Below are 27832 nucleotides of genomic sequence, written 5' to 3' on the forward strand. Positions count from 1 at the left end.
CAGGTATGCTGACAGTACGGTAAACAAAGGGTAACCTGAGCGCTGCCATCTAGGACCAGTGGTGTCCTGTTTCTAAAGCAGCAGTGATGTGTCTCATGTCCATTGCAAAGAACAGCATTTGGGTTTTATCTTTGCTTTGTCACAAAAAGACAATGCATGTTTTTGTGGATGGCAACCAAAGTTAAGTGAATCTGATTCAAATAAACAAGAGTGCTCTGATGCTAGCAAGGCTGTCAAGACTCAGGTTAGCAAACACATCATTTAAACTGAATTTAAAAAAAATGAAGCCTGTCTTGCTATCAAGTTTAGTGGTTCCCAATTGTTTTTGTTTGTGACCCCTTAAAACGATACTATGTCTACTTGCTACCCCTCTGCAGTTTGCATATGTCCAGAATATAACCAGGGTGACCAAAGATTAATAGTCAATTCAGATTCTTTTTTAAAGGCATATCATAAAGAAAATGATGCAGTAAGTAGGAACATTTCTGCTTTCATCTTGCGAGACCCTTAGATTTATCTTGTGACCCCTTAAGGGGGTCCTGACCCACACATTTGGCATCACTGCCCTAGTTCCCTGTCAATATACAGTATATAGCAGAAGAGCCTTTTGTGTGTAAAAACAGGTTTTATTTGCAAACAGACACTGTACTACTACTAAAAATAAACATGTCCATGTTCTTTAAAATGTTATTTCAATGAAATTAAACTCAACTTTTGTTACTAGTTTCCCCAGCATTGTAACAAGCTAATACATTATTTATTTGCCCAGACAACAATGGGCTTCCAAAGATGGGGGATGATAGAAAAAGTTTGGAAACCACCAATATAAAACATGTATAAAAAAAAATAATTCTAGGAGCATGTTCTGGCGATATTAACACTCTTTACAGCTGGTGTGACACTTCATTAGATCCTCAGGGCTTTAAACTCGTGGAGGTTCTGTTTTGTAGATAGGTATGGTTAAGGTTGCCAGATTATAATAATATTATAAGATCCTACAATGAGTGTAAACATTGGAGTTCTGGACTTATATTTGATTTTATGGACAGTTTGTCCTTAGCTCAGTGGAATACTTTTGGCACAACACCGTCCCAGCAGGCATGTGACCTAGCAACTATCACGAACTTCCTGGTAACCTGCATGCAACCTGAGATGCTTAATATCAGCCACCATTATGAGTGGATACATCTGCCACCTGAATAAGTAACAGTGCTGCAGATCAGGTTGCAGATTACTGGTGAATTATTAATCCCTATAGATTAGCATGAATTAGACTGGAGCCTTTCAGTGTGAGTGAGAGACAAACACTCTGACAGAGACAGGTATGTGTGACTCTTGGTTTTATGATCTGAGCTTTATTGATCTTTAAACAATTATTTGAATAATGAATAGATGTGCAGAAGAGTAGATGGCCACATTGGTTCTTTGTGTGTGATGGTTGCAGACTCCTGCTATGAGGTAAATGTTCTTTTTTATGATTGATGTTCAAGCAGTAGGTGAGATAATTTGTGCTGTGTAACTTAAAATTATGTGTAATGTTATGCTTGACTAACACATTGTTGTGTTGCTGTTGTTAAAGTCTAGTTGTTGTTGTTGTATTTTGCTTTAACAGCTTGTACTTGTTACTTCTTTGAAAGCTCTTGCAGAACAAGACGCTTGTACAGTATTATACATTAGCCACTAATTCACTGACAAACAGTAATCACTCATATGATCTGCATGCACATTCGAGGCTTGAACATATGTTTATAAGTCACAGATTGATATTTTATAGAAAGTTATTGGAGACAAAAAGCTGCGGTTGAGGAATATGAGCTGTCAAAAGTTGGTGAAGGTCTCATGGCAACAGGTGACTGGTGATGTGTTCAAGGCACAGTGTAGATGCAGACACATGTTACAAAACAGGGCAACAGTTATAAGCGGCAGGTTTGGATCTGGTAAGCGTTATGTATTATTCAGAAACAGTTTAACATGGGCGATTAACTTCAAAACAATCAATGATGGATTATTAGACTGAAGATGAAACCATACTACAGCTAAGTGATTCAGTAGTCGCCTTGTGTAATAATTATTTAAATGTGTGTCATAAAAACGCACAATTACAAAAGGTACTTTGGCTAGTGCTGCTATCACATGTGTCCCCCTGAAGGACACGGTGAAGGATATCAGTGCTGCATATCTGATCGTCCCCCCAAAAAAGCGGCATATCCATCTACCTGGATGCCATTGCTCAACCTGCATGCACAACAACTCACAATAAATCTGTCCTCACGTGTGAGTGGCCACAGCTCCTGAGGGTTAAACATCATTCACGTTTTTTTCACATCAATCTGCTGATCTCGTCGCCCCTCCCTCAGGGTCACACAGTCTCTGTGATGCATAACACGTTTATGACAAGTGGCGCAGCCGTGAGATTTTACACAAACAATCCTCTCCATCATGCTAATCTGGAACAGGTGTCATTAAAAAAAAAAAAAATAGGATGCATGTTTCTCAACATGGCTATATCAGTTCCTAATCCATCATGTTTTTTTTGTCTCAGCTGTTTTGACACTTAATGTTTTGCATCGTTGAACGTGTTCTATTTGTTCACAGAAACATCACTTGTAGACTTAAAGGATGACTTATATTGGGATTATGCATCGCTGTTCATTGGTCCTGATAACCTTATAATATATAGTGTAAATCACTTTTAAAAAAACACTTAACATACTGATCATTTCACAAAACAGTGTGGTGCCGGTTCACTGCTCGTTCAGGAGGCCACTATGTCAAGTTAATCTCTGTCCAATCCAATTGATCTTGGGGAGATTGCACTTCTTAGTGGGCAGTGACGAGGTCCCTGTGGACATGGCTAATTCAGTGTCTGTGAAATGCCACTTGTTGCATGTCCTCTTGAGGAAGCAATTGCTGTTGCTATTGGTGCTGTTATATTATGATCACAAGAGACTCTTTAGTTGTAATTTCTCTCAGCTCTGATGAGTCAGAAGGAAATAACACTTGCCATGTAAGTAGAGTACTGTCATCTACACCTTTAGCTGTCTGCTTTGTTTTTACTTTGATTTCCCCTGCTTTAAACCTGTTAAGTGACTCCCTTGGCGGATATAGTCGTTTCACAGAGCTGAATGAGTAGGCTCATGGGAATAAATGTACTGCTCTGTGCTATACATAAACCGCTCAGTTCATTCTTTATTTTAATTACTTCTCTGTGACGTTAACCGGGAAAAAATGTTTTTCTGTCTTGCCGCCACAATGTAAAAGTCTGTTCAGGCTCAACTGTTAAGTTAACTGTCAAGAACCTTTTTTTGTAGGACAAAGTATTAGGTATTAGAAAGGGATTTACATTTTTCGTCTTCATTTCTATTGAGTTTTCACTTCACTAAAAAGGTATTTTAAACAAGAATTAATTTATTTTGTCTTTGTTATTGATTTGAAAATTATCTGTATTTTGAAAAAAAAAATTTCGTCTGGGATTGTGTTAATCCTTTAGGAGGTCACTGTATGGACTGTATCCTCACAAGCCCAGCATGATTGGCATGGAGAACCTGGGCGATCCATCAAGTAACTGGGATATAGTGGAGACCATTGGTAAAGGAACGTATGGGAAAGTCTACAGAGTGACCAACAAGAAGGATGGGAGTCAGGCAGCTGTGAAAGTGCTGGACCCGATCAATGTAAGTCATGTTTACTGAGAAACCTTTTGCAGAATTCGAAATCCCTGTCGCTACTGCATGTCGTCTATTTTCAGTTGCCTGCAAAACAGTTGATTTGGATAAACTGCATTTTACACTTTGCTTGCCAGCATAACCCTAACCCTAACCCTAATAACCATCACCTTGCAGACCACACAAGCTGTTTGAACTAACCCTTACTGTAGGGGGAGAAGAACTGACTCTATGCATGATGTAGAACCAGCTAGGGATTCATTAGTGTATTCTAGTATTTATATAGTCCGCCAGAGTATCCAGAAAGTCATTCACTCAGTCGTTTAATGTCCTCCTGGTTTCCAACCTTTTGGGCTTTTAGCCCCTTAAAATGAAACTATGACTACTTGCGGCCCATCATCAAAGGTTGTATGGGTTAAGACCAAAACAGTTATATTTTATTCATATTTAGACCTTGTTTTTAGGCCAGAATATGAAAACATTTCCTATAATTACCAAAAGCAAAGATTAGAGTAATATCTGTAAAAACAAAAAAATGAATATCATTTTGTGTAGCAATATTTTTTAGCCATGCTAGTGGTTCGGCTCCAGGGATGGATTTTTTCCATGGAATTTAGTACAGATATCAATGGTGCTCAGATATTGAATCCTAATGACTTTGGTGACCCCTGATTTTTCATCTAGCAGCTATCAAATGTTAACATGCTAAACTAAGACGGTGAACATGGTAAACATTATACCTGCTAAACATAAGCATGTTAACATTGTAATGGGAAACATATTAGCATGCTGACTTTTGCATTTCTTTCAAAGCACTGCTATGCATAAGTACAGAGTCGATTGCATGGCAGTTTCCTGCTTTACTATCTCTTAATTGTCTAGTGAACAAATGGATTTATCTTGTGACCCCTTTTGTGGGTCCTGATCCCCAGGTTGGGAACCATTTAAGGTGCATTATTGTTGTTCTTGTGCCTCTATGTTGGATTTCCTGCATTTAGCTTCATAACAAGTTTCGGGCTGCATGTGACATGACCGCTCGTGTAAAATTAGCAAATCTGCCACTGGTATAAGGCAACAGGAAAACATAAGATTTTGGGTTAGTGCAAAGTCACCTAAAAAATACCTCTCTGTATTTACTGTGACTTTTCTCATTTACTAACCTGCTGTAACTGCTTTAATTGAGCCTTTACCTTGATCATTGTCTAATATTCTGTTGTCTTTATGACTCAGGCCAACCTATCCTATACATATAATAATATATAATAATAAAACTGCTTTCTTACTTTGTAGTTAATTTAATTGAACACTTGATAGAACAAATGTAGTGTTTACTGTTTTGCGGGCTAAATTAAATAACTGGAACACTAATCTGACATCATTCTGTGTGCTTCCCCATGTTAGAGTACCCCATAACCATTCATTTTGACAGTTTTTTTCATGACTGCAAGAACTCATAATATTGTGACAAAACAAAAAAAGCAAAGACTAAAACTATTGTGTTTTTCTTTATAACTATGTGACTTGTCTCAGCATGCGAGCCATTCAAACAGAGTAAGTTGCCAGATCTTTTTCCTCCTCTCCATCTTGATGCAGTTGTACTTGTACTTGCTCCAGTGATATATATCAACATCTCCCGTTTTCATTTATTTTCTGTCATGTTAAGTCTAACACACTCACCAGAAAATGTAGCTGCTGCATTGGCTGTATCCTTTCTGTATATCTGTTAATTTGTCTGTGTGATAAGACTGCTGCAGCCTCTGCATTGGCAGCGTATTGTGCTAGTGAGACTTGGTCTGAGACATGGCTGTGATTGTGTCAATGGTAGAATCCCCATCCTGGCAGTGCTATCCACCATGATGCTCCCCTGATGGCCATGAAGATGAAGATGACTCCTCTCTCATCCCTCTCCCTGATTAGACTGCTGACACTATCACTCAGACGTACAGGAAGAGAAATTCTGCCTCTCTGACTGCTGCTTCTCCCTTCCTCTGAGATTTACTTTGATAGAAAAGCACTTCCAGAAATAGTTTAGCACCCGGGCTCGTCCCTTCCTTTGTTACTGACTTTATAACCCTATCTGTACGAGTCTAATTATAGTCAACCTATTATTGGATTTTCTGCTGTGTTTCAAATGAAACCCAACCTGAACTATTTAGGCATACATGTTATTTGTTATTATATTCCTCCATGTTATTTGCTTCTCATTTGCATAGCATCATCTCTGGCAATTCTATGTCCCAACTTGGCCTGTTTTCTGTTGCTGTTTAAAGGATGTGGACGAGGAAATTGAGGCAGAATACAACATCTTGAGGTCCCTGTCCAACCACCCTAATGTGGTGAAGTTTTACGGCATGTTCTACAAGTCAGACAAAGTATCAGGTGGACAACTTTGGCTGGTCCTTGAGGTGAGCTCTTCTTATCTCTTAGTCTCTCTATCAGTGCCCTAGATCACAGTTTTCTGGTTTCCCCAGAATGCATCTTTGACTTGCATCCTTTACAAACTACAGTATATAATTTCAGCGTTAACAGTGTACCAGTGCTAATAGTTTTGTATTTTACTTAAAGGAATAGCTTGACATTTTGGGAAATGCACTTGTTTGATTTTTTTTTGCTGAGAGTTTGATAAGAAGATTGATACCACTCTCATGTCTGTATGGTAAATATAAAACTACAGCCAGCACAGCCTTTACTCACCAGGGGAAAAAATATGGAAAATTCCTTGACTACTTTTAATGTTAAAACCATAGACTATATAAAACAGGTTAAAACCAAGCAACAACCTCTGGTGCTGATAAATAATGCCAATGCCGAAGGGCCAAAAACTGCTGTTCCTCAAATGACCACTTGAGGCGGGCTCCAAAAGCAAGTCAGTTATGTTACAACGCCCAACTTTACAGCAGAAATGAACATGTCTACAGCCTGGTACAAAAAAGGTTTGTAAAAAAAAAAAAAATAATAATAATAATAATGCTGCCCCTCGAACTACAAAAAAAAGTTTTGGTGTGGTCAGGCTCATAGAAATAGATGGCTTTGAATTTTAAAATTGAAGTGATTATTTGCACTTGGTCTGAGAAGACCTTAAGCCACACAAAAACTGAAAACTGAAAATATATATACCTTTGTTTGATATACCTTCGTACAGAGCCAGGATAGCTGTTTCCCCGTTTCCAGTCTTTGGGCTAACCAGTTGGCTGTAAACTTTAACTTAGAGATATGAAAGTGGCATCAATCTTCTTATGTAGCTAACTCTTTGCAAGATAGCAAATATCCAGATTTCTCAAAATGTCAGACAATGTCTTTAAAGGTACCCTGTGGAGTTTGACCACTAGCACTATGGTTGCCTGCATCCAGACCTCTGACAACTGCCCGTCTTTTGATTTATTGTTTTGTGCCATTGAAGGTTGTTTTCCAAGGTTCAAAAAACAATTGACCAATCAGAATCAGATGTCATCTTTCTACATAGCTAGCTTGCTAGTTATGTTCATGTAGCGTTAAAAATAGCAGCAAAAAATAGAAACAGGCTTGGGTGAGATTGACGCAGTTATACAGGGTGTTGTAAGTCGACTTACAGAAATATAGTTACTTTGTATGTAATATATCATGCTCTACTAGTATATTTACGAGCATGCGGCTAACGCCATCCATTTCTGAAACTGCAGAGGGAAGTATTGCAAATACGCAGTGCACAAAAGTTGTAACAAGGAAGAAGAAGACAATCACGTCAAACTAAATGCCAAGGAGAGTTGACTAATGTTTTAGGATATTTTTCGTCGGCTGGAAACATCTCATTGTTTGTTAGCATGTAATGCTAAATAAAACTGGCATGTACCTCAAAGACTTGCCAAGAATGCAGCGGAAAATCTAGTTATGTGCTAGGAAATGGCAAGAAAGAACAAGACTGCTAACTGATGTATCTGGATGTAAATGAACAAAATATTTAAAAATTGCAAATCTCTTATGAGGAAGAAACAGCTTGAATGTTTCTGAATGTTGCAAGAAGACAATCTGAATGTAAACATAACTATTTGTTTTCTAGACAACTCCACAGGGTACCTTTAACTCTTGCATGTCCAAATACTGCATTTGTGTGTCTGTGAGCCCCAAAATATTCAAAACTTGGTTGCTTAATTGAAATTAAATACCTAAGTAGTGGGGCCTCAGTTTGTCACAATAACCCATCTACATGAATGTTGATGCTATCATGCTACCATGTGATGCTGCATTGCTTCCTCTGACTTGTGTGTGTGTGGGCTACCTCTCCCCATGAATCATAATCTAGAGTGTTGAGTGATGGACGAGTCACTGGAATTTCTCTGTCTCCCTACCAGCTGTGCAATGGCGGCTCTGTCACAGAACTCATCAAAGGCCTACTCATGCGAGGCCAGTGTCTGCAGGAGCCCGTTATCTCATACATCTTATACAGTGCCCTCTTGGTAAGATGGCCCGCTGCAAAGCTGCTAATGTTAGGGAGGAGGTGGGATGCAAACATGCAGAGAACGTGCTGAGCATTCATTTTCAGCAGAGGAAGTATGGCAGACGTTAATGAATGTCCCTACTTCTGAACAGCTGTGGGAGTTCTTTCATATAGTTTGTACTGCATAACCTCTTGATGCATCATATTCTAATTTATACTAATGACAAATGACTAATATTTTGATGATGATTCATGATGAGCACCTTGTGTTTTTTGTCCTCTAACTTAAAAGGGTCTTCAGCATTTGCACAGCAACCGGATTATCCATCGTGACGTCAAAGGCAACAACATCCTCCTGACAACTGAGGGAGGAGTCAAACTGGTTGACTTTGGTAATGGTCTTTGAAAGAGGCAATTTAGCCAATTCAGGGACTTCTGGAAAGAGACAAATGGATCAAGGTCTGAGAAATGTCTCTCGGCTTTATCTTTTCTCTGAAGTGCATTGTCAGATAAATAAGGTATTTTTGGTATTTGACTGATCTATGGGAAGTATCAGCAGCACATCCCTGCAACGCTGTTTGTGAAGGCGAACACAAGCACAGGATAAATCATTTTATGTGCTCCACACTTTAGTCCCTTGCTCACCATAACATCTTTTTATTTCATGGACCGTAGCCTTAACCCAAGGCTATTATTGCTCATTTAAATTGCATTATTTGATCCTTTGCATATTAAAAGAAAGCTGTTATGGCAAATGACTTTGAGTCACCCCTAGGCATGTTTATATCCTCTGTGTCATGGAGATGAAGTGGACTCATGCTGATAAAAATCTGTCCTACATAATTTGAAATGATTATAGCCCATTATTATTGCTGCTTGGCAGGTTGCCACACTAAATTATATGCAAGGATTTATTGATTATTTCATTTTCATTTAGTCTCTATCACAAATTGTATTTTTATTCTGAGCAAATTCACACTGATAAACATACTAATATCTAAATCTGAATTACTATTAGAGGTGATTCAATATTACTTTTGTTTTTTTTAGGTGTTTCAGCTCAGCTGACCAGTGCACGATTGCGGAGGAACACATCAGTTGGGACTCCGTTTTGGATGGCTCCTGAGGTCAGAGACCAATGCCAATGCTGTTTACTGTATACAAATGCAAACAGTTAAACAGCACACATGTTTTTGTGCCTAATTTAACATTTAAAATGAGCAAAGTCTCTTATACTGTATGTGCCACAAAGAGAAAGGGAGGGAAGCTCAGATATTTCGGTGTGACTCTCCCCCTGTGTCATTGTGTATTCCCCTCCACGGGTGCAGCTCTTGCGGTCGCCTCAAGGTTAATAGCTGGGAGGCTGTGGCCCCTCGGCTTACTCTTTGGCAGAAATGAGCTGTGGTGATTGGGCTGGTAGGAAAGGACCTCAGGGGCGCTTAGAATAAACTCAGCTGTAAAATGTAATGTCAGTTATAATTATTGACTGTGGAAAAGAGAGGCTCGTAGCACCAGCAGCTGAAGTGTCCTTTTTAGTGTTTAAATAGTCCATAAATATAGATGTTTGTATCTCTGCCGGATTTTAGGCAGCAAGTAAGAGAGTGCTATAACTGGAAGTCAAGTTGAGCTTTATGATCCTTTTGAACATAATTTTCTTCAGATTATTACTTAATTTCTCTAAGGTGATATTAAGAAAGTGCTTTATTTCAACAATCTGACACAATGTTCAGGTAGTAGTGAATTCAGTGTTCACTGTTGTGTTGTATTGCCAGGTCATAGCCTGTGAACAGCAGTATGACTACTCCTACGACGCTCGCTGTGATGTGTGGTCGCTCGGCATCACAGCCATCGAGCTGGCAGACGGAGATCCCCCACTGGCTGAGATGCATCCAGTTAAAGCCCTCTTCAAAATCCCACGGTGAGTCCACTAGAGGGCGCTCCTACCACACAGCTGGAGGCTGCCCACACAAGCGTGCTCAAAAACAGCTTTCCATTATGTCAGGAGGACAATGGGCAAACTGAATTTGACAGTAGAGGTGATGAAAAGAAAAAAATAACAATGGCTTTCTTGACAATTTGAAAATTTAGAAACAGAAAACTGGATATTTGTGGTTTGATCAATGTTTCTTGTTGCTATTGCATTTTCATTTTTCCTATCTGAAAGACAGCATCTGCTAAATAATCAGATGTAGTAGTGTTTGGCCTTAAAATGAATGCAGTGATTCAATCTGTAAAAATATTCACTGCTGGAGACGGTGTGTGTCTGATGATCATTTGAGAGCTTAGTGGCTACACGCGGTTGACCTTTTGTTATCAGCACAATTGCGCAATTATCTCTCAGTTAGGTAGAGATATGCCCTTCTGATTGCAATTTGCATTGGTGATTAGCTCCATTCACATTGAGATGAGGCTGTCACCTCCTCCCCGTCACAATGTTATCTCCTCCCTACCAAGCCAGAGGAGGAACATGGGTGACTTGTGCGGCAGGAATTACAGAGCTAACGCAGCATTTCATTAGCACCAAATTCATCCAGAATTTAAAATAATTACAAGAGCGACTCAGTAAAATGAATGCTACTAATTCAGAATTAGGTTTTTCTCAGATATGCACCTTATAACACGTCACCTTTTTGGAGGAGTGGATGTAGCTTAGGGGTTGTAGGTTTGAGAACATTTTAAAAAAGCTACCTGAAACTGGATAAGTGGTTTCTGTCAAGTAGCAAGCATGTTTCCTTATCCAACAGCAGCCATAATAAGAGGGGGCATATGCATTTCCCATGTCAATGTCCAATCCTATTTCATTACTGCAGATCTCATTACTTAGACTCTTTGACTTTGGGGATAACTAGGATGTTGATAGAATTGGACATATATCTTTTAACTGACATTCCTCTGTCTCTGTTTGAATCAAAATAGATATTTTGCCCTTTTGATATGAATTGGGACCTTAAAGGCTTGGCGGTTGTGGTATATATCACAGCAAATGTGTTGAACCATGAAATGATTCTGTTAACATGTCATTTATCTCAAATATATTTTCCCATCACTGCTGTTCAGCAGACAAAATCATGAGGAAAGTGGTGTAAATTATGACTCCTGTATGAGTTACTTTCTAAAAAGGGAAATGTGTTTCATCTTTGGGGTTTTAGTGGCGGTGAGAGTGATGCATGATGAAATCAGAGAGATTCATCTTCACCGGTTTTGATCATTGCAAAGTTCCAGATTGTTTTTCTCTATTTAATACGTAATAAACCATTACCAGGGAAGTATTGTCCTTGGGTAGTACATGTTTTATGAAACCATACAAGCACTAAAACATGCAATAAGCATTTTAATCATTCGGATATTTTACAGTTGCACACAGTAATGCATTTCCAGGCTCTAAAGGGTTCACTGTCATGTTGTTAATCTTGTATCATCCACCTTATCATCCCTCCTCGCTAAACACATCTAGATAGTAAACAATAAATATATAACATATAATACAAGATTATATTCCATATACGAGAAAAATTCACCCCAGTTTTGAATCATGCTATACATTTTCTTACATATTCAAGCAGTGTGTGGTCAGCTCTCTGTCATTGTACTATTTCACCTGTCCATGATTACTTTTTTCTTCTGAGAATACCACTGTAAGAATTTTCCCTTGTCAAGCTGAAGATTGAATGGCTCCTGGTGACGACCAAATAAATACTCTATACACTATCACCACTTTGACTACAGGGGCTAGCAGCAGATAGCCATTATGTCACAGTTTTGCTTGTGCTAAGGAAAACCTGCACAGGTGAAAATGCTTCTCATCCCAGCCGGCTATAAACGATAAGAGGAGCTCTGATATCTGTTAGATGAGCTCCGTGAATTAGGGTCACCTTGATGCGTGGTCTGTTTGTGCTTCAGAAATATCTGATACTTTATGAGCTGTGACATACCACCGATGCATGCATATTTTAAATCCCAGGTAGATCATTCTGATATATATTTTTTTAATTTTAAGATAAATTCAAGGATTTTATGAATTTGTTCTTTATGATTAATTGCAACTGAGTGTGTTACAGTGTGTATGACAAATATGTGATATCTATGGTGACCATGAATAAAGGCAACTGAGCATGTCAGAGGGTAAAGTTGTTAAATCATCAACGGCAAAATGAATTATGCTCAAGACAAAGATGCTCTGTGATATTTAATATGCGGTAAGAGTAATTGCTTGCACCAGTGCCCTCTATGCTGAACAGGCCTTGAGTGTCCATGTAAAGTCAAACCAAAGTGTATGTAAAATGCGTTGTAAAGGTTAGAGGCAATTGGCAAAGACATCCCAAGGTTGTGTTTATTCGGCCAGATCCCTGTAGATATTAGCCACATATTTAAAAGTATGTGTATCTGTCTGAGCGGAGACCAGAACAAGCGAGATGAAAGACAGAGGTAAATGATGGCTTGTCAAAAGCAACAAAGGCTAATCAAATCATGAGACTCAGGGAGAGAAATCCTGACCAGTGTGCCTGTAAGAGACAGCTCGTCAGTGAAAAAGCCTGAGTTAAAATCTGTGGAGCAGAACAGCCAAGGGTGAGGGATATCAGTGCAGTTTCTGGTGTTTCTGACACAGAATGAAATCTTTTCAAGGGGTGAAAAATCAAGTTGGGACTAAAGTTATTTCTTGCCTTTGTGTTGAATGATACGTTAAATCCATGCATTACTGAACTACAATATGCAGATATATAAATTGCAGATTTGTTTGCATTTGCTTGACATGTATTTTTAAATCCTCTCCAGGCAAAATTGTTGTTCACAAATCTTTTATTCATCAACAATACTAGGAGTCTACAGCCATGCTAGCAGCGCTAAGGTAAATATGTCAAAACGCAAAGTACAACTGAGGCTGATGGGAATGTCATTAGTTTTGCATGTATTTGGTCATAAACCAAAATATTGAGCAAATTAGAATTAAAAAAAAAATACTAGTTAAGAAATCCTCAATATTATTACATTTCATGAATATCTGAATGCGGTCCATCCAGTAGTCCACAAAACATTTCACTCAAAAAGACAAATGTCATTAAGTCAGCAGATCGTCTAAATCATTAGGATTCATTGTCTGGGGACCTGACATGTCCATGTCCTCTACATGTCCATATAAAATTTCATGGGCATGCCTTTGATTGTCTACATCTCCATTTCATGTATACAAAAGTGTGTTTTGGAGGATTTTTCCAATAATGATTAAAGGCTTAAACATCTCCGTCTTTGATGATGGTATTTTACTGCTCTGTGTGGTGTCCAGGATGGCAGCGTTTGGCGATGTGGCCGCCAGAGACATGATAAATATAGCAGTAGTTCTGTGTGTTCATGCATGTATGAGCAAAGAAGTGCTGGTGCTCTGGCTACAGTGATGGATGAGCTGAAATTTTAAGCGGGTGGCCCATTCGCTGAATAAGTCTTTATTTTGGACCCTTGTAGTTATTCTCTGTTAAGCCTGATGTTTCTGCTTTAAGACACTAATTCTCTCTTTTTGCTGAAAACAGGCCAACAAACAAAGATATACATGAATCATTCACCAGTTATTCACAAGGTCATTTTAAGATAGATGTACAGTATATTCAGTGATTTTCCTTCATAACTAAAAAGAAACAACTTAACATTGTTGCCTTGTTTTGGTAATTGAATCACTTTTATGTTGTCTGGTATAGTGGACTTTGAAGACTGTGGAGATCTGGCAAAGACAGAGATATTTACAGTATGTCTCGATAATGATTCTATGTGAAAATAGAGAGCTGTTGGACAGATTCTAAGTAAGTGAGCACTGAAAATATTGAATAAAGTGGAGCAGTAAAAGTTTAAGTGTCCCACTTAAAGAATTTCTTGAATGAAAAAACATTTTTGCTACATATGGGAAGGGGAAGAATTAAATAAATAAATTCTACATATGACGTATTCAAATATTGCATTGGCCTGATTTTTGTCTTCCTTCATGGCTTAGTTACAGCTGTCAAGTGCTGCTGACACCTCTGTGATTTTGCCTCAATCCACACTGAGTAACGTCTGACAGTACATGCTCTGCCTGGACCTAGATTTGAATAAGCCATTTGTGTTTACAATATGAGCCAGCACTCTCACAAATGCTGAAAGAAAAAACTGCCTGAATTTGCTAAGCACAATGAGGGCATTTGACAGTGTTATCAGCAGTGTGCTGCTATATTGACTTTCTAATGTATAAGCAGTATGCTACAACATCAAGGCGAGAACGTGTCTTCAGGCTCATATTAGAGGTTGTATTGAAGCAGTCAGTTACTGGCTTTGATCTGCACTTTGGAAAGGATTGCCTGTCTGAATCCTTATCAAAGACTCTACTAACTTAGTGCGGCGGAAAATGACAGATTTTGCACCCCAACGTTCTCTCCTCCTTTCCAAAAAAAATTGAAAAAAAGATGTTAAGTATGTTGTCGTTTAATGTGTAGCTGCATCCACCTCTGGTTTGTGATAAACAAAATGAACCAAATTCATGCATTTACTTTTACACAAAGGATTTCATATTCTACCTGTCTGTCAGCTTTGTGAAACAACACGTGTGAACTAATTAATGCAGTTAATAAATGTCTCGACCAGGTCTGACACTGTTTGTCTGACAGTGACAAAAGGCTCAGCCTCCAGCTGTCAGACCTGCAGCTCCCTCTGAAGATGACTGTACTCAGGCCCGTCCAGCCTTGGCTCCTCATACAGAACTGCCTACTGTCATCGTGCGCACTTGAAAAGTATTAGCCTCATTATAGATGGCCTCCATAAATGCTGCTGACTGAGGTATAACTAGCTCCCATAACTTTTGGCTCCCAATGGCAGATGCTTGCTGCCAGACAGTGGAGGAGCTGTTACCATTTGTCACTTTTTCTGTGGCTGCCACAGACCTGGACCCCGACCAGCTCGTCCTCGGACCAAAAACTCTCACAGGAGTCTGACGGTCACACTCTGCTTGCCAGCGATCATTTGTCAACTTACTCAGGAGACGAGTTTAAAGTCGTTCATTTTCAGCGATGATCATGATGTCATTTGAATGCATTTAATGAAGTCAATTTTTTTTTTTAAATACTATGCTGACTTTTGTATGTGTGATTTTTTTCAGAAATCCCTCCCCTTCATTACGACATCCAGAGCAGTGGTGCAGAAGTTTTTGCCATTTCATCGGCCAGTAAGTGTCCTCTAACTTCAACCTGTCAACCGACCTATTCTGATGAACTGAAGCTGATTCTGATTTTTATAATATATATATATATATATTACTTACTAAATATGAATATGAAATTTGAACTGTTGTCACTGGGAAACAAATTATTGCAAATAATAACTGAACCACAGTAAAATATAATAAATATGAAATAAGAAAAGTTCAACATCAAACATTAAATGTACATACAAATGCGGCCTGTATATCATTTACAACACCAATTTACTTTTAAATCTGCTTGAATCTGTGACTGAAAAGCAATGTTGAACATCTGCTGTTGATGCTATATGCAGTACTTAAGATGATACACATTCACATTACTGAGCAGCTACTCTTGAACATATTGTAAGCCAATTTCTTTTATATATATATATATATAGCATTTGTCCAGCATGAAATGATAAAACGTACATTGAGATAACTTTTTTTTTTTTATCAGGAAGAGCTTACCATTAGCTTTAGTACATTGTCAGCAGGCAGTAATGTGCATGTAAACATAAAGGGAATTGAAATTGATATTTTATAGCCAGATTCTAGAAACCCTCTTGTCTTCCTGTTCATTGACTTTCATTTGTGTAAATCTGCCGCAGAGGAACAAGCTAATTCACCTGAGTTATCAGTTCTATCTGAGGCCCATAACTTATCATTTCCTTCACTGTGCAAAGCTAATAATGTCAGGGGTGGCTCGTAATGGTTGCTCAGAATATACAACCTTAATATATACCGCACAGAGGTGTGTGAGGCTGAACCATAATGAGAAAATGAAATTCAATTTGTCTGGAGAATTATTTGTGTGGGCTTGGTTTCCAGCTAACATTTTTGTCTTAGGTTTGCATTGAAATGCATTAACTGAAAAGGAGTAATTGAAAAAACAAATAGACCATCAGTTTTGAAGGCCTGTTGGCTTTTTTTGTGTCACTTGAGTTATTGACTGGTCAGGACAGAGTCAAGGCATATTACCCCTTAAACAGCCAACACACATTGTAGTGATATTAGTTTTTTCTACTTTTTACAAGTGTAATTGCAATGGTGTTCATTGGCTACTTTTTGGATTGCAAGTCTGTAATCTGTGTTAATGGATTATGTGATAGCATATCAGAAATAATCTCCCTGAACAAAGCCCAGCAGAGTTTAATGTTGGGAGGCTGGACAATGTTATCAAGCTTTGTGAAGCCTTTTCAGCCCTGTGTGTGTGTGTGTGTGTGTGTGTGTGTGTGTGTGTGTGTGTGTGTGTGTGTGTGTGTGTGTGTGTGTGTGTGTGTGTGTGTGTGTGGTGATAATAAATCCATCACCAGTGTCTGCACTTGTGCAGCCAGGAAGCTGACTTCTGTGACAAAGTGGCCTGCCGTTCAGCATCCCGCCAGCACAACCCTGCTAATAGCAGCAACCTCTGCTTAATGTCCTGACGCTAATGAATTCATGGAATTAACTTTCAGAGCCAAACAAACTGATAAAAGAAACAGAATTCCAGTGTAGATTAAGTGGTAGGAATTAGATTGGTGTTTTTCTCCTATCTCGCCTCTGCCTGCAATTGTTGGTGTTGTAGTGCTCACGCACACATTCAGACGTTTAAAGTCTTTAGCTGAACAAGTAATTGAACAGTACAAAAGTGAATTGTTGATGGATGAATTGTTGATGGATGAATCGTTGCGTTCAGGTGGGAATTTAAAGTGTTTTATTTTCATAGTTTTTGTTTCACAATATATCAAAACTGTCAGAAATGAAAGCCAATTTTGTTCCCCTGGGTGAGTGGTGCTTAACAGTCAATATTTTGCAACCATTTATATCAGCATCTAAATGATGCTGAATTGTGGGCATGGGGCAGTATCACAAAGAGACATCACCTATTGGCAAACACTGCACATCACAGATAGGACTTACTGCTGTGCCATTGCAGGGCTTGTTTGGACTCGGGGGGGGGGGCGGCATGGTGATAGTGACCATGTGGTATTTAGACAGAGAATGATAGATTAGTGACCCCAGACTTAAGAACACAAGAAGCTCCCTACCAGATGTCTGTCAGTACTGATCCAGACAAACCAGCGTTCTGTCATGTTCAGGTGAGGAGACAGTTTCTCCTCAGTGGTTTAATTCATTCTGATTTTAAGATAAATAACAGATAGACAATGTTGGAGGCTATGTCTGTCTGTAAGTGTTTAAAGCTTTCTCTATTTTTGTGATTGTAAGGTGTCTGATTAAGGATTTTGAAGCACGTCCATCTGTGACGCACCTCCTAGAGCATCCCTTCATCAAGCAGGCCCACGGCAAAGATGTGGTACTACCACAGCAGTTAGCTGCTCTCATCCAGGAGCAGCAAGAACTGTGCTGCAAAACCAAAACCAAGTAAGTCCCTTTATATTACATTCTAAAATTGCAGGGTAAATAAAATGCTGCAATGACAAAGCTAGTTGCTTCATTTGTGTGCTGTCACTGGAGATCTGTGTTGCTGCAGATGGGCACCGACTGAGTGGTGATATTCTTTCTGTCCAGTAGGGGGCAGGGTCTCATCTTCTTACACACAGTGATGATGATGACACCCAGTAATGGACATTACAGTATGTGATTAGAGAGAAGTTAGGGGAGTGTGACTAATTCAGGGGAGTGATTGTGCTGACTAACCTTAGATTAATAAACTCCATTTAGGCCAGTGGATGGAGCAACCATCTGATGGGGAGTCCTTAGTACAAAGCACTTTCCCACCCATTTGATTAAACCAATGATGGAGCAAAAATTATGTTCAAGATTGATATACCTTTGAAAATAAGTGACATTTCAACTGTACTACCTTCTTTTTGCTTGGTTTTGAATAAGATAAGTTGGGTTATTTTCTTCACAGATTTTAAAATAGCTACTGTACAAGTTGCTTGGAATAAATAGATAGATATGAAGAGGCAGGGACAGTGATTGCAGGAGTTTAAATCCTAAAATGTGTAAATATGAATAGTTTACCCAGACGGAGGAGTTCGCTGAACCTGCCCTTGACTGAGAGTCTTGATGTTGTGCCAGCTCTGTTTACTCCCGAGAGTGTGCAGAGTGTGATCCCGAATTCCTGTCCACAGTGGAAGTGGATAATGGGATTAGGAGCTTGTAGGGCGAAAACTGGGCTCGCCTGGTTTAGCCTCTCATGCCACAGATCAGCACACAATGACTCCAGATAAGAATAAAGACAGAGAACTTAAAAGTAGCTGCCGTAGGTGGAATAGTGTGATTTACTTCAAAGCAGAGAGGTAGAGGCTAGAGGTTTCAAGTCCTTCTCCAAAGGGACATGATGACTTAGAGGGACCACATATTGAGCATGCAGCTTTTATTTCTGCACTGTTGAATTTACACTATATTCAGAATACAAAATGAATACAACGGCAGAGGAGGAAACGGTTCCTAACCTGAAGCTTGAATATTTTTTTTCATTATACGATTGATTATTTATTGTAATAGAATATAGATACAGCTTGTGAATGAGATATTTTATTTTTTTGAGAAGTAACAAGAAGTGTTCGGATGCTTTTTCAGTAGTTGCCATACATACCAACAGTAAAAGACATTGATGGTGTTTTCTATTTTTATCTTAATTGTCAACAAATCCCATGAAAAGACAAAAGCCAACAATTTGTTAATCTGTCTTTAACTACTTTCTGACTTCCCTACACTGTGGCACTTAGCCCCAAGCCCATTTATTCCTAGTGAAGACATACATCTTTAAAACAAGTATGTAGTTTAATTTTTTTAAAGTAACAAAGTCATTTTTTTAGCAAACATTACTCAAATAGGAGTAAATCATTTTTCAGTTGAGGATTAATACACAATCGGTGGTATTGTGTCGCTCGTTTCAGTTTCCATTGTGTTGCCCATGGTGCTAGCATTTAGCCATGCTGCAAGAATGGCAGGTCTATCAAAATGGTGGTTTCCAAACTGGTGCACAAGGCCATATTGAGTGACTATACGTGAAACATAACGTTACACGCCGTTGTATTTTGTCTGATCGCCAGTTACATCATTAGCCATCGCAGCGTGATGTCGGGTTGCGTTTCTCCAAAAGTTGAATCTGTTTTACCTTTTCCCCGCAGGTCGCTTTGTTTGTTTTTTCCGGCACTGTTATTCAAAACTGTTATTTTTGGCAGTAATGCTTCGGTTTGTGCTGTACGGGGACTTTCTGTTTACTTAAGCCTTTATTGGTCCTACCAGATTTAATAAATTAAAACTAGCTAATAATTTCTAACGTAGGAAGGACTTTATACACAAATGTAGTGATGGATTTACGAATAGATGATGCAACCCAATCCTGCTGAATATTGAGAGCAGTAGGACAGTGAATGCTCGATTGACTCAAACCAAACTACATGTTCATCATATTGACACCCAGTGTAACTGTTTGGCTCATTGTTGTTGTTTTGATATGTTTTGACAATAATTGAGCTCTTTGACAGATGAATAAGCTATATCAGGCTTTGGCTACACAGACAATACATGTTTGTAGGTTCAATTCAGTGTTGGTTTGGGTCTTTTCATTGGATTTGATGAAAATAAGACAAGTATAGAATATCACCAACCTTATCCTTTCTACACACATGTGTAAAGCCGTAGGCACTCACAGACACAGCCCTCTTTCACACACTCTCTGGTGTCCCCTGAGGTTTTCCACAGTCCCTTGGAGGCAGCTGGCTCCGTGTTGACCTCTGCCCACAGGGGCTCTTTGGAGAGTGATAGGTCAAAACACAGATGAAGTGCAATCACAGCCTGTGATAATGGGAGATGTGTCCCCTGGGAGAGCTTTAAGGGCTTCACACAAACCTTGGAAGTGACTGGGTCTTACACCAGCCAGTCAAACTACTGTTTCTCATTTGGAGGTCACTTTACAGCTTTCTGAGGCATTATCATGTGCTTGGCTTCATACAGGCAGGAGCGGATCAATACTCATAAAACCCTCATAATAGAGAGCTGTCCTGATGATGATCTGGTAAACCTGGAGTTCTTAGATGAGGTAAGGTGTAATATGTTCATTTCATCATGTATTGATCAGTCAAAGGCACAATGCTCTTGATGCTATGTGTGTTTTTCTTTTCTTCTCTTTAGGAGACAATAATCAGCCATCTCCAGAAGCGGTATGATGAGCTGCAGGTGTACACTTACGTTGGTGACATCCTCATTGCTCTCAATCCTTTCCAGAATCTCAGCATCTATTCTCCCCAGGTTGGTTATGGACCAGTCACACAAATGTTCCCAGTGGTTTCCCAATCAAAAAGGAAGTGATGTAGGGCTTCTTTTTAAAGTCAGTGTGAATCAGTGTTTATTTTAAATATTAAAACAGCTAAAAATCAGAATAAGAGAATAACGATACATATAACTAAAATGTAAGACAAATATATATAATACTGCTTTCAACACAAACACATTATTTATTTATTTTCATACTAGTGGCACGTCTCGAGGGATAGCAATGTCATTCAGTCGTCCGGTCCACCACTTTTAATATTATTTAATAGATTATCATCATCCTCTGGCTTTTTCTTTAGCACAACCATGAGGTTGACATTATTTGTTTTTAGTGAATTATCCCGAGCTATTAGATGGATTGTCCTGACATTTGGAGCAGACATCCTGTATATGATCCCCTTGGGAATTATGATAACTGATGATGATCCCTCATCTAGCACCATCAAGTCAAAATTTCAAGTTTGTCCAATATTTCGGTTTATGACCAAATACCTGTGAAACTAATTACATTCCCATCAGCCTCAGTTTTACCTTGTGTTTAGTGCTTATAAGCAAATATTAGCATACTTAGCATACTAACATGCTAAACTAAAATGGTGAACATGGTAAACTGCTAAACATAAGCATGTTAGCAATTGTAGCACACTAACATTATCATTCAGCTAAAACACAGCCTCACAGAGCATGGCTGTAGACTCATGGTGTGTTCACACCTTTAGAGTTAGTGTTTAATGTAAATAATAACAAACAGGTGAAAATTGAGTTTGCATAATTATAACATAACTCAAATCTTGGATCTTTTTTGTAAAAATCTGTAAAATTGAAAATAATGTGCCTTTTGTATGTGCCTTCTCTTAGTTCTCTAAGCTGTACCACGGTGTAAAGCGGGCTGACAACCCTCCACACATCTTTGCTACTGCAGATGCAGCCTACCGAGGCATGGTGACGTTCTGCAAAGACCAGGTACTACCCAAAAAACATTTGATGAATGGAGACTCAGATTGTCTAACAGATAAAATGATGATGGAAATCTGCAAAGAAAATTATGTTAAACAATTTACTGAAATGTTTGTTCTACACCTTTTTGATCACATCTAGCTTTATTTCCTATAGAGGTTGAATAAACTTTGTAGCATATGTACTCACTTTTTAACAAAAGCGGTGACATCTGTCTTGAAAAATAGATTTCATTCTCTACAAGACTTTTACATGGTTAAAAAAAGGGAAAAGTATGTGATATAATGTAAATGTTCCTTGTTTGATGTTTTAGACACTAGATTTTGTTTCCTTTTATTTTAGTGTATCATAATCAGCGGGGAGAGTGGTGCGGGGAAAACAGAGAGCGCTCATTTGATTGTTCAACATCTTACCTTCTTGGGAAAGGTATAGTAGCTGTGCGGCCATCCTTTTATTGTTAAATTGGTTAATACTTATGTTGAATACTGAAAGAATGTCAAAGTATAGTTCTATAATAATTATGGTTTATTAAAGAAACATGTTGCTCTCAGGCTAACAATCGGACGCTGCGAGAGAAGATCTTGCAGGTGAACCCCCTTGTAGAGGCCTTTGGAAATGCCTGCACAGCTATCAATGACAACTCCAGTCGCTTTGGCAAATACCTGGAGATGAAGTTCACACCCACTGGAGCGGTCATCGGGGCCAAGATATCCGAGAACCTGCTGGAGAAGTCGAGGGTCATCAAACAGGCTATGTATGTGCTGGTTTGGCTTGGTCTGACTGGAGTTCTCTTTGTCACACTTCTGACTGCTCTGTTTGTTTTCTTTCAGCGGGGAGAAAAACTTCCACATATTTTACTACATATACGCTGGGCTTTACCACCAAGACAAGCTGAAGACTTACAGGCTACCAGACAGGACACCTCCCAGGTTAGCACAGCAGTTTGACTTTGACATGTTCAGAATACATCTTTCCATTCCCATCATGTTGGAGCATCAGCTCCAACATGATGGGACATCATGATCCAACATCATTAATACTCATGATTGCATCTGCAGGTACATTGACAGCCAACACCGCAAAGTGATGCAAGACATTGTCTCCAGCAAACTGTACACGGAGCAGTTTGACGCAATTCAGGAGTGCTTCCGAAATATTGGCTTTACTGAAGAGGTACTTTAATACTATCAAATACAGTATTTGGTCGCAGATGAATGAAATGCTATAATATTTGTATTTTTTCTTCTCGTTTTTTTTTTTAGGAGGTCAACTCTGTTTACAGAATTCTCTCAGCCATTTTGAACACCGGCAATATTGAATTTGCTTCCATCACGTCCCAACACCAGACTGATAAGAGTGACGTGCCTAACTCAGCGGCCTTAGAGAACGGTGAGATACAATACATTAGGTGATGTGTTTTGTAATACTCAGCGATGCTCTTCTTTTAGCCAAAGAAACAGATAGATTTAATGGTCTCCCTGAAGAAAAAATAGTTTGTAAATGTGATTTAGATGCGATTAAAAAAGGAAGCTATTCTATGTTTTAATCCTCCTTGTGTGATGATTTAAGGACTGCACTCTGTAGTAGGAAACCCTTTTGAGAATTGTGTTCACAGGTCTCTGTGTTAGGTTTTTTTGTAAAGTAATGATTTATGTTTTGTGTAATTGTTACTTTGTGACACATGTTGTGACTTTGTGGACACTTGTATGTGCAAAATAAACAATCTATCAATCATGGCTTGTTACCCAGAAAATAGGGGAACATTTTCTGTAAGAAGTAACTATAATATATCTGAAAGCACAGAACCCCTTGCCATTTACATAAAACATGTAAAGAAGCTGAAAGACATCCACAGTAAGAGATTGCTGGGGATTATTTTTATGCTAATGATTAAGGTAGATGAGCTCCTGATTATCAAACTGATTAACTCTCTCGTCTTTTCTCTCAGCTGCATCTCTTCTCAGCATCGGCACTGAGGAACTCCAGGAGGCGCTGACCTCCCAGTGTGTGGTCACCAGGGGCGAGACCATCATCCGCACCAACACCGTGGACAAAGCCGCTGACGTCCGAGATGCAATGTCCAAGGCCTTGTACGGACGCCTCTTCAGCTGGATAGTCAACCGCATCAACTCCCTGCTGCAGCCTGACATGAATATCTGGTGAGCGTGTGCCGATGGTGAAGATCTGTGTGGACTTTCACTGTTTCTCTCTCTTCTTCGATTATCTTGAGCGATTGCGCAGAGTTTCTGCAAAGCTGATGACCTTTATGGAAGTCTGTAGAGATAGACGCAAACATGCAGAGGAGAATATCAATGGACAAGCACAAGACAAGCAAAAGGAGAGCAAAAAAAGTTGTAATAAATTTTTGATACAGAGTTGCGTGCAGAGAAAATAATGTTCAGATGATTAAAAAGACTTCAGAGAGACTGCAAAGAGGCTGTTCATTGATCCAAAAGAATTCCATGATAAATATGAGCGTTGACTGTCAAGGAGTCGTATAAAAGCCAGAGTTCCTGTCCGCATTCCAGTCATCTTTGCTGTTTCCTTATTGCCGTTAACAACCCAGTAGCACAGGCTAAAGGTGACCTCTACATACAGCGGGTAATGACTGATCATGAAAAGTAACAGCTCCAAGCACTGAATATGAAATTCAGGGTGTTAAGTCTTCATGCTGTGTCTTAGAAATAAGTATTGTTTGTGCAGATATTGAAAATGACTCAAGGTTAAATCAATAGAGATTGAAATGAACCCATTTAAGAAGCTCTGACTTTCCGAAAGCTGATGTTTATGATTTCTCATCAGACTACAGGACTCTGTATTTGGGTTGAGCTTGGATTATCATTAAAGTTTTATCAATTAATATGCCTGCTGGGGATTTGCTTGTTCTGTAACATAGAAGAAAAAGTTTGTTTGTCCCCTTTTTCCTCCTTTGAAGTGCCGCAGAGAGCGTCATGAATGTAGGAATCCTGGACATATTTGGATTTGAAAACTTCAAGAAGAACTCATTTGAACAACTGTGCATCAACATCGCAAACGAGCAGATCCAGTTTTACTTCAACCAGCACATTTTTGCCCTTGAACAGGTACGTTTGACATATAGAGGGAGGTTATTGATATAGTATGTCTGTGCAAATACAGTACATCATGGTTATTCATGTCATGTGATGTGCTTGGAATGAATGCATCCACACTCCTCAGCAATAATACTGTGTATAAACAATCCCTTTAAAACACTTAGAGAAGTCAGTCATTTTAGTATTATTTGTGTTTTCGAATCCATCAGGGCAGAGATGCTCTCCAGATGAACATTTTGCTTTTAGCCGGGATGCGATGTGTAAAGGATTGCTTATACCATTACGCACCACCAAATCACACTCTTAATTGATTTAATGAAGTTGTTTACCCTGAAGTGCGAGAGGTCTTTTTTTTTTCTTGATGGAAATGAATAGACATTAATCAAGAACCAGTTTGCTATCATGCCTTTTGGTCTGTGTAGTTTTAACTTTGCAACAGTCCTTTTAAAAGGAAAAACTAGGTAAAGAAGGGCAAATTTATGAATTTACTGTAGCACGTTTTATTACTAAGTTATCTGCTTTACATTTAAATGCATACAGCAACACATGCACTGAAGAATACACAAAATAAAATACAAATGAGATAATTTATTGAGGCAGGATTTCACACATGAAATCTGATAATACTCTGCTCATTGATTTATATTTTCCAGCTTTCTCCAGGACCAGAACTGGAAGCAACATTTACCGTTTACAAATGAATCACAGCAGATAATTGAAAATAAGGCCTGTAAGCCTGTGGAAAAGTTTCTCTTCTACAAACAAGTGCGAGCTGGCCCTGATGAAGGGCTGGTGCTCTGTGGAAAAGGGATTTTTATTTGGTTTCTAGTTCGCTATACACAGAAACTGATTATTCTGAGTTAATGACTAAAACATGAGGACAGTTTAGATCCATTGGTTCCACTTTATTAGTAAAATATATATTTAAAAGAACTTTTTGATCCAAAATTAAATAGATGCAATAATATGATAAGACTCGGGGTTATTTGCAAAGTGAAATAAATTATGAATAAGTAAGTGGCTCTATTTGTTAGTTCAGAGCTGTTCTGTTTTATGCATTCAGTAAAACCCTCTATTACGCTGTAAACTTCAGCAATAGACACACTCCGCCGACTGCAGCTGTTTGGTTTTGTTGATTAGAAACTCTTTTTTTTTTACCCCCAAACATGCAAAAAATAATATTTAGCCCAGATTGTTTAATTGGGTCATTTAGAGAAATCATTAACTAGATTGTTCTACATTCACTGGTTCTAATTAGATGGAATACCAGAGCGAGGGGGTGGATGCCAGCCTGGTGGACTACGAGGACAACAGGCCCATCCTGGACATGTTCCTGCAGAAGCCCATGGGTCTGCTGTCCCTGATGGACGAGGAGAGTCGCTTCCCTCAGGCCACTGACCAGACCTTAGTGGGTAAGACTGGAGCTACTCCTGCAACATTCTCAGACATCAAACAAACAAAAATCATGAAACATGAATATAAGAGTTCATAAGGTCACTGCTTCTTTGAATGTAGCTGCAGCTCTTGCCACACAGCTTAGATACTTTAAAATGTTCCTACCTGTGCTGCTTAAAGCATCTTTTTGTATATTTAACTATTTTGCCTTTCTGCCAACAGATAAATTTGAGGACAATTTACGCTGCAAGTACTTTTGGATACCAAAACATGTGGAGCTTTGTTTTGGGATTCAGCATTATGCAGGAAAGGTATCAAATTAGTCTATGAATCTGTGCAACAAACTGCCTTGTTCCTTGGTGTGATAAAAGATTTACCAGTGTATTAATAATAGTTAAAATTTTTAAATGTCTGTCACAAATGTCACTTGATTTCATTGATATCAGAAAAACATAAGGCCTTATCAGAGGTAAAGACTAATCAGATTGGCTCCTTTAAATGTGAGTAGCATTTAGAGTTTATGTGTAATGTTGTGTGTCCTTCTCGACAGGTAATGTACAACGTGAATGGTTTTTTGGGGAAGAACAGAGACACTCTTCCTGCAGACATCGTTGTAGTTCTGAGAACATCAGAGAACAAACTTTTGCAGCAGCTGTTCTCCAGCCCCTTAACCAAAACAGGTATGCTATGATATAGGCCTCAGTGAAAAATATACTGTAGCAATGTGAAACATCTCAGCCACTAACAGGAACATTATTCTCCCGCTAACCATAATGGAAATGGTAATGAAAACTTTTCTTTTAGAGGAACTATTGTTAACAATGCAGGGTTCTGACTGTGGTATTCTGTGAATTGTGCTTGTGTCTACTGCTTCCATAAATGTTCAGGTAAGTGGGTTTCTTAAAAACGCGGCTCCCAGGCATCTCCTGGTCCCCCTTCGTTTCAAGCCTCTGTGTGCCGTGCTCGGATAAATCTGCAGTCTCCATTATCTCTTGAGAGGCTCAGCTCTCTGCACGGCACTCTGTTTTTATTTTCACTAAGCTGTCCCTCTTGGTTTCCCACTGCTGAATGCTATCTACAGATTGTGGGTGCAGTGGGATATTTTTATGATAAGGTTTCTAAATACCCAGGGGATGAAGAAACAGTATTTAGAGAACACAAAAGAAATTCTTCCCACCGCTTTTCTGTTGGTTAAATGAAGGTAGAGTAATGTGCTCGTCATTAGCCGTGGCTGAGGCCTCCTGGTCACTTGACTTAGCTGAAATGCTAATAGATGTGTTACATTATCAGATTCCCACTTCCTACTTTATTTCAGCTAAGCCACATTATGTGATTCACTTCCTTTTTAGGGACCTGTAAATGCCTTCTTTCAGTCCCAGTGGCATTAAAAGGAGCTTCAATTCACAAAAGGCACCTTAGCTGAGTAGAAATCTGTGTGATGTGTCTGTAAACTTCAATTGCAGGTTGTGCACATGGGAGCCTTCAGCCATTTCCTTTCTGCAATTAACAGCTTCAGAGGAGTACACTCTATAAAAACAAATTCAGTGAACACTTCATTTCAGCACACAAAGGCACTGAATAGATACTAAGATGGTGAAATGTTTACTGCTGCTGACATAGTGTCTGTTAGATCTAAAAGCTTCTTTATTTCCTTTTTCCTCTACTGCACTTTGTGTGTCCTGCCATTCAGACCGGTGGATCACATTAATTTGATGATTTGTCACTGAAATAAACTGTTACTGTGTTGTGCAGTTTGAGCCTTTTTATCCTAAAAAGCTCTACCAAAGCTCACAGTAATTATATAGATTCTTTTGCATGTTTATGTAAAGGCAGTATGACTGCAATCTGCTCTTTGGAGTTGGAGGTCCAATTTTCTTATTGCAGTTTGTAAAACTGCAGA

At 38.9% G+C, this 27832-nt stretch overlaps 1 protein-coding gene across 1 annotated transcript in view; it reads left to right on the forward strand.

The window, feature by feature from the left end:
* Positions 1-1453: 1453 nt before the first annotated feature.
* Positions 1454-27832, forward strand: part of myo3b (myosin IIIB) — a 56476-nt gene continuing 30097 nt past the window's right edge. Inside the window, exons 1-23 of the mRNA XM_078262892.1 lie at positions 1454-1458; positions 3491-3674; positions 5196-5216; positions 5936-6070; positions 7994-8098; positions 8372-8471; positions 9130-9206; positions 9852-9997; positions 15194-15259; positions 17483-17638; positions 20189-20273; positions 20366-20482; positions 21365-21469; positions 21806-21889; positions 22015-22217; positions 22294-22392; positions 22522-22636; positions 22726-22852; positions 23412-23622; positions 24399-24546; positions 25796-25949; positions 26155-26243; positions 26483-26612. Coding sequence (XP_078119018.1) covers positions 1454-1458; positions 3491-3674; positions 5196-5216; positions 5936-6070; positions 7994-8098; positions 8372-8471; positions 9130-9206; positions 9852-9997; positions 15194-15259; positions 17483-17638; positions 20189-20273; positions 20366-20482; positions 21365-21469; positions 21806-21889; positions 22015-22217; positions 22294-22392; positions 22522-22636; positions 22726-22852; positions 23412-23622; positions 24399-24546; positions 25796-25949; positions 26155-26243; positions 26483-26612 — 2662 coding nt within the window. The remainder of the gene's footprint in view (positions 1459-3490; positions 3675-5195; positions 5217-5935; positions 6071-7993; positions 8099-8371; positions 8472-9129; positions 9207-9851; positions 9998-15193; positions 15260-17482; positions 17639-20188; positions 20274-20365; positions 20483-21364; positions 21470-21805; positions 21890-22014; positions 22218-22293; positions 22393-22521; positions 22637-22725; positions 22853-23411; positions 23623-24398; positions 24547-25795; positions 25950-26154; positions 26244-26482; positions 26613-27832) is intronic.

This window comes from Sander vitreus, chromosome 11 (genome assembly GCF_031162955.1).
Source record: "Sander vitreus isolate 19-12246 chromosome 11, sanVit1, whole genome shotgun sequence".
NCBI classification, from domain to species: Eukaryota; Metazoa; Chordata; class Actinopteri; order Perciformes; family Percidae; genus Sander; species Sander vitreus.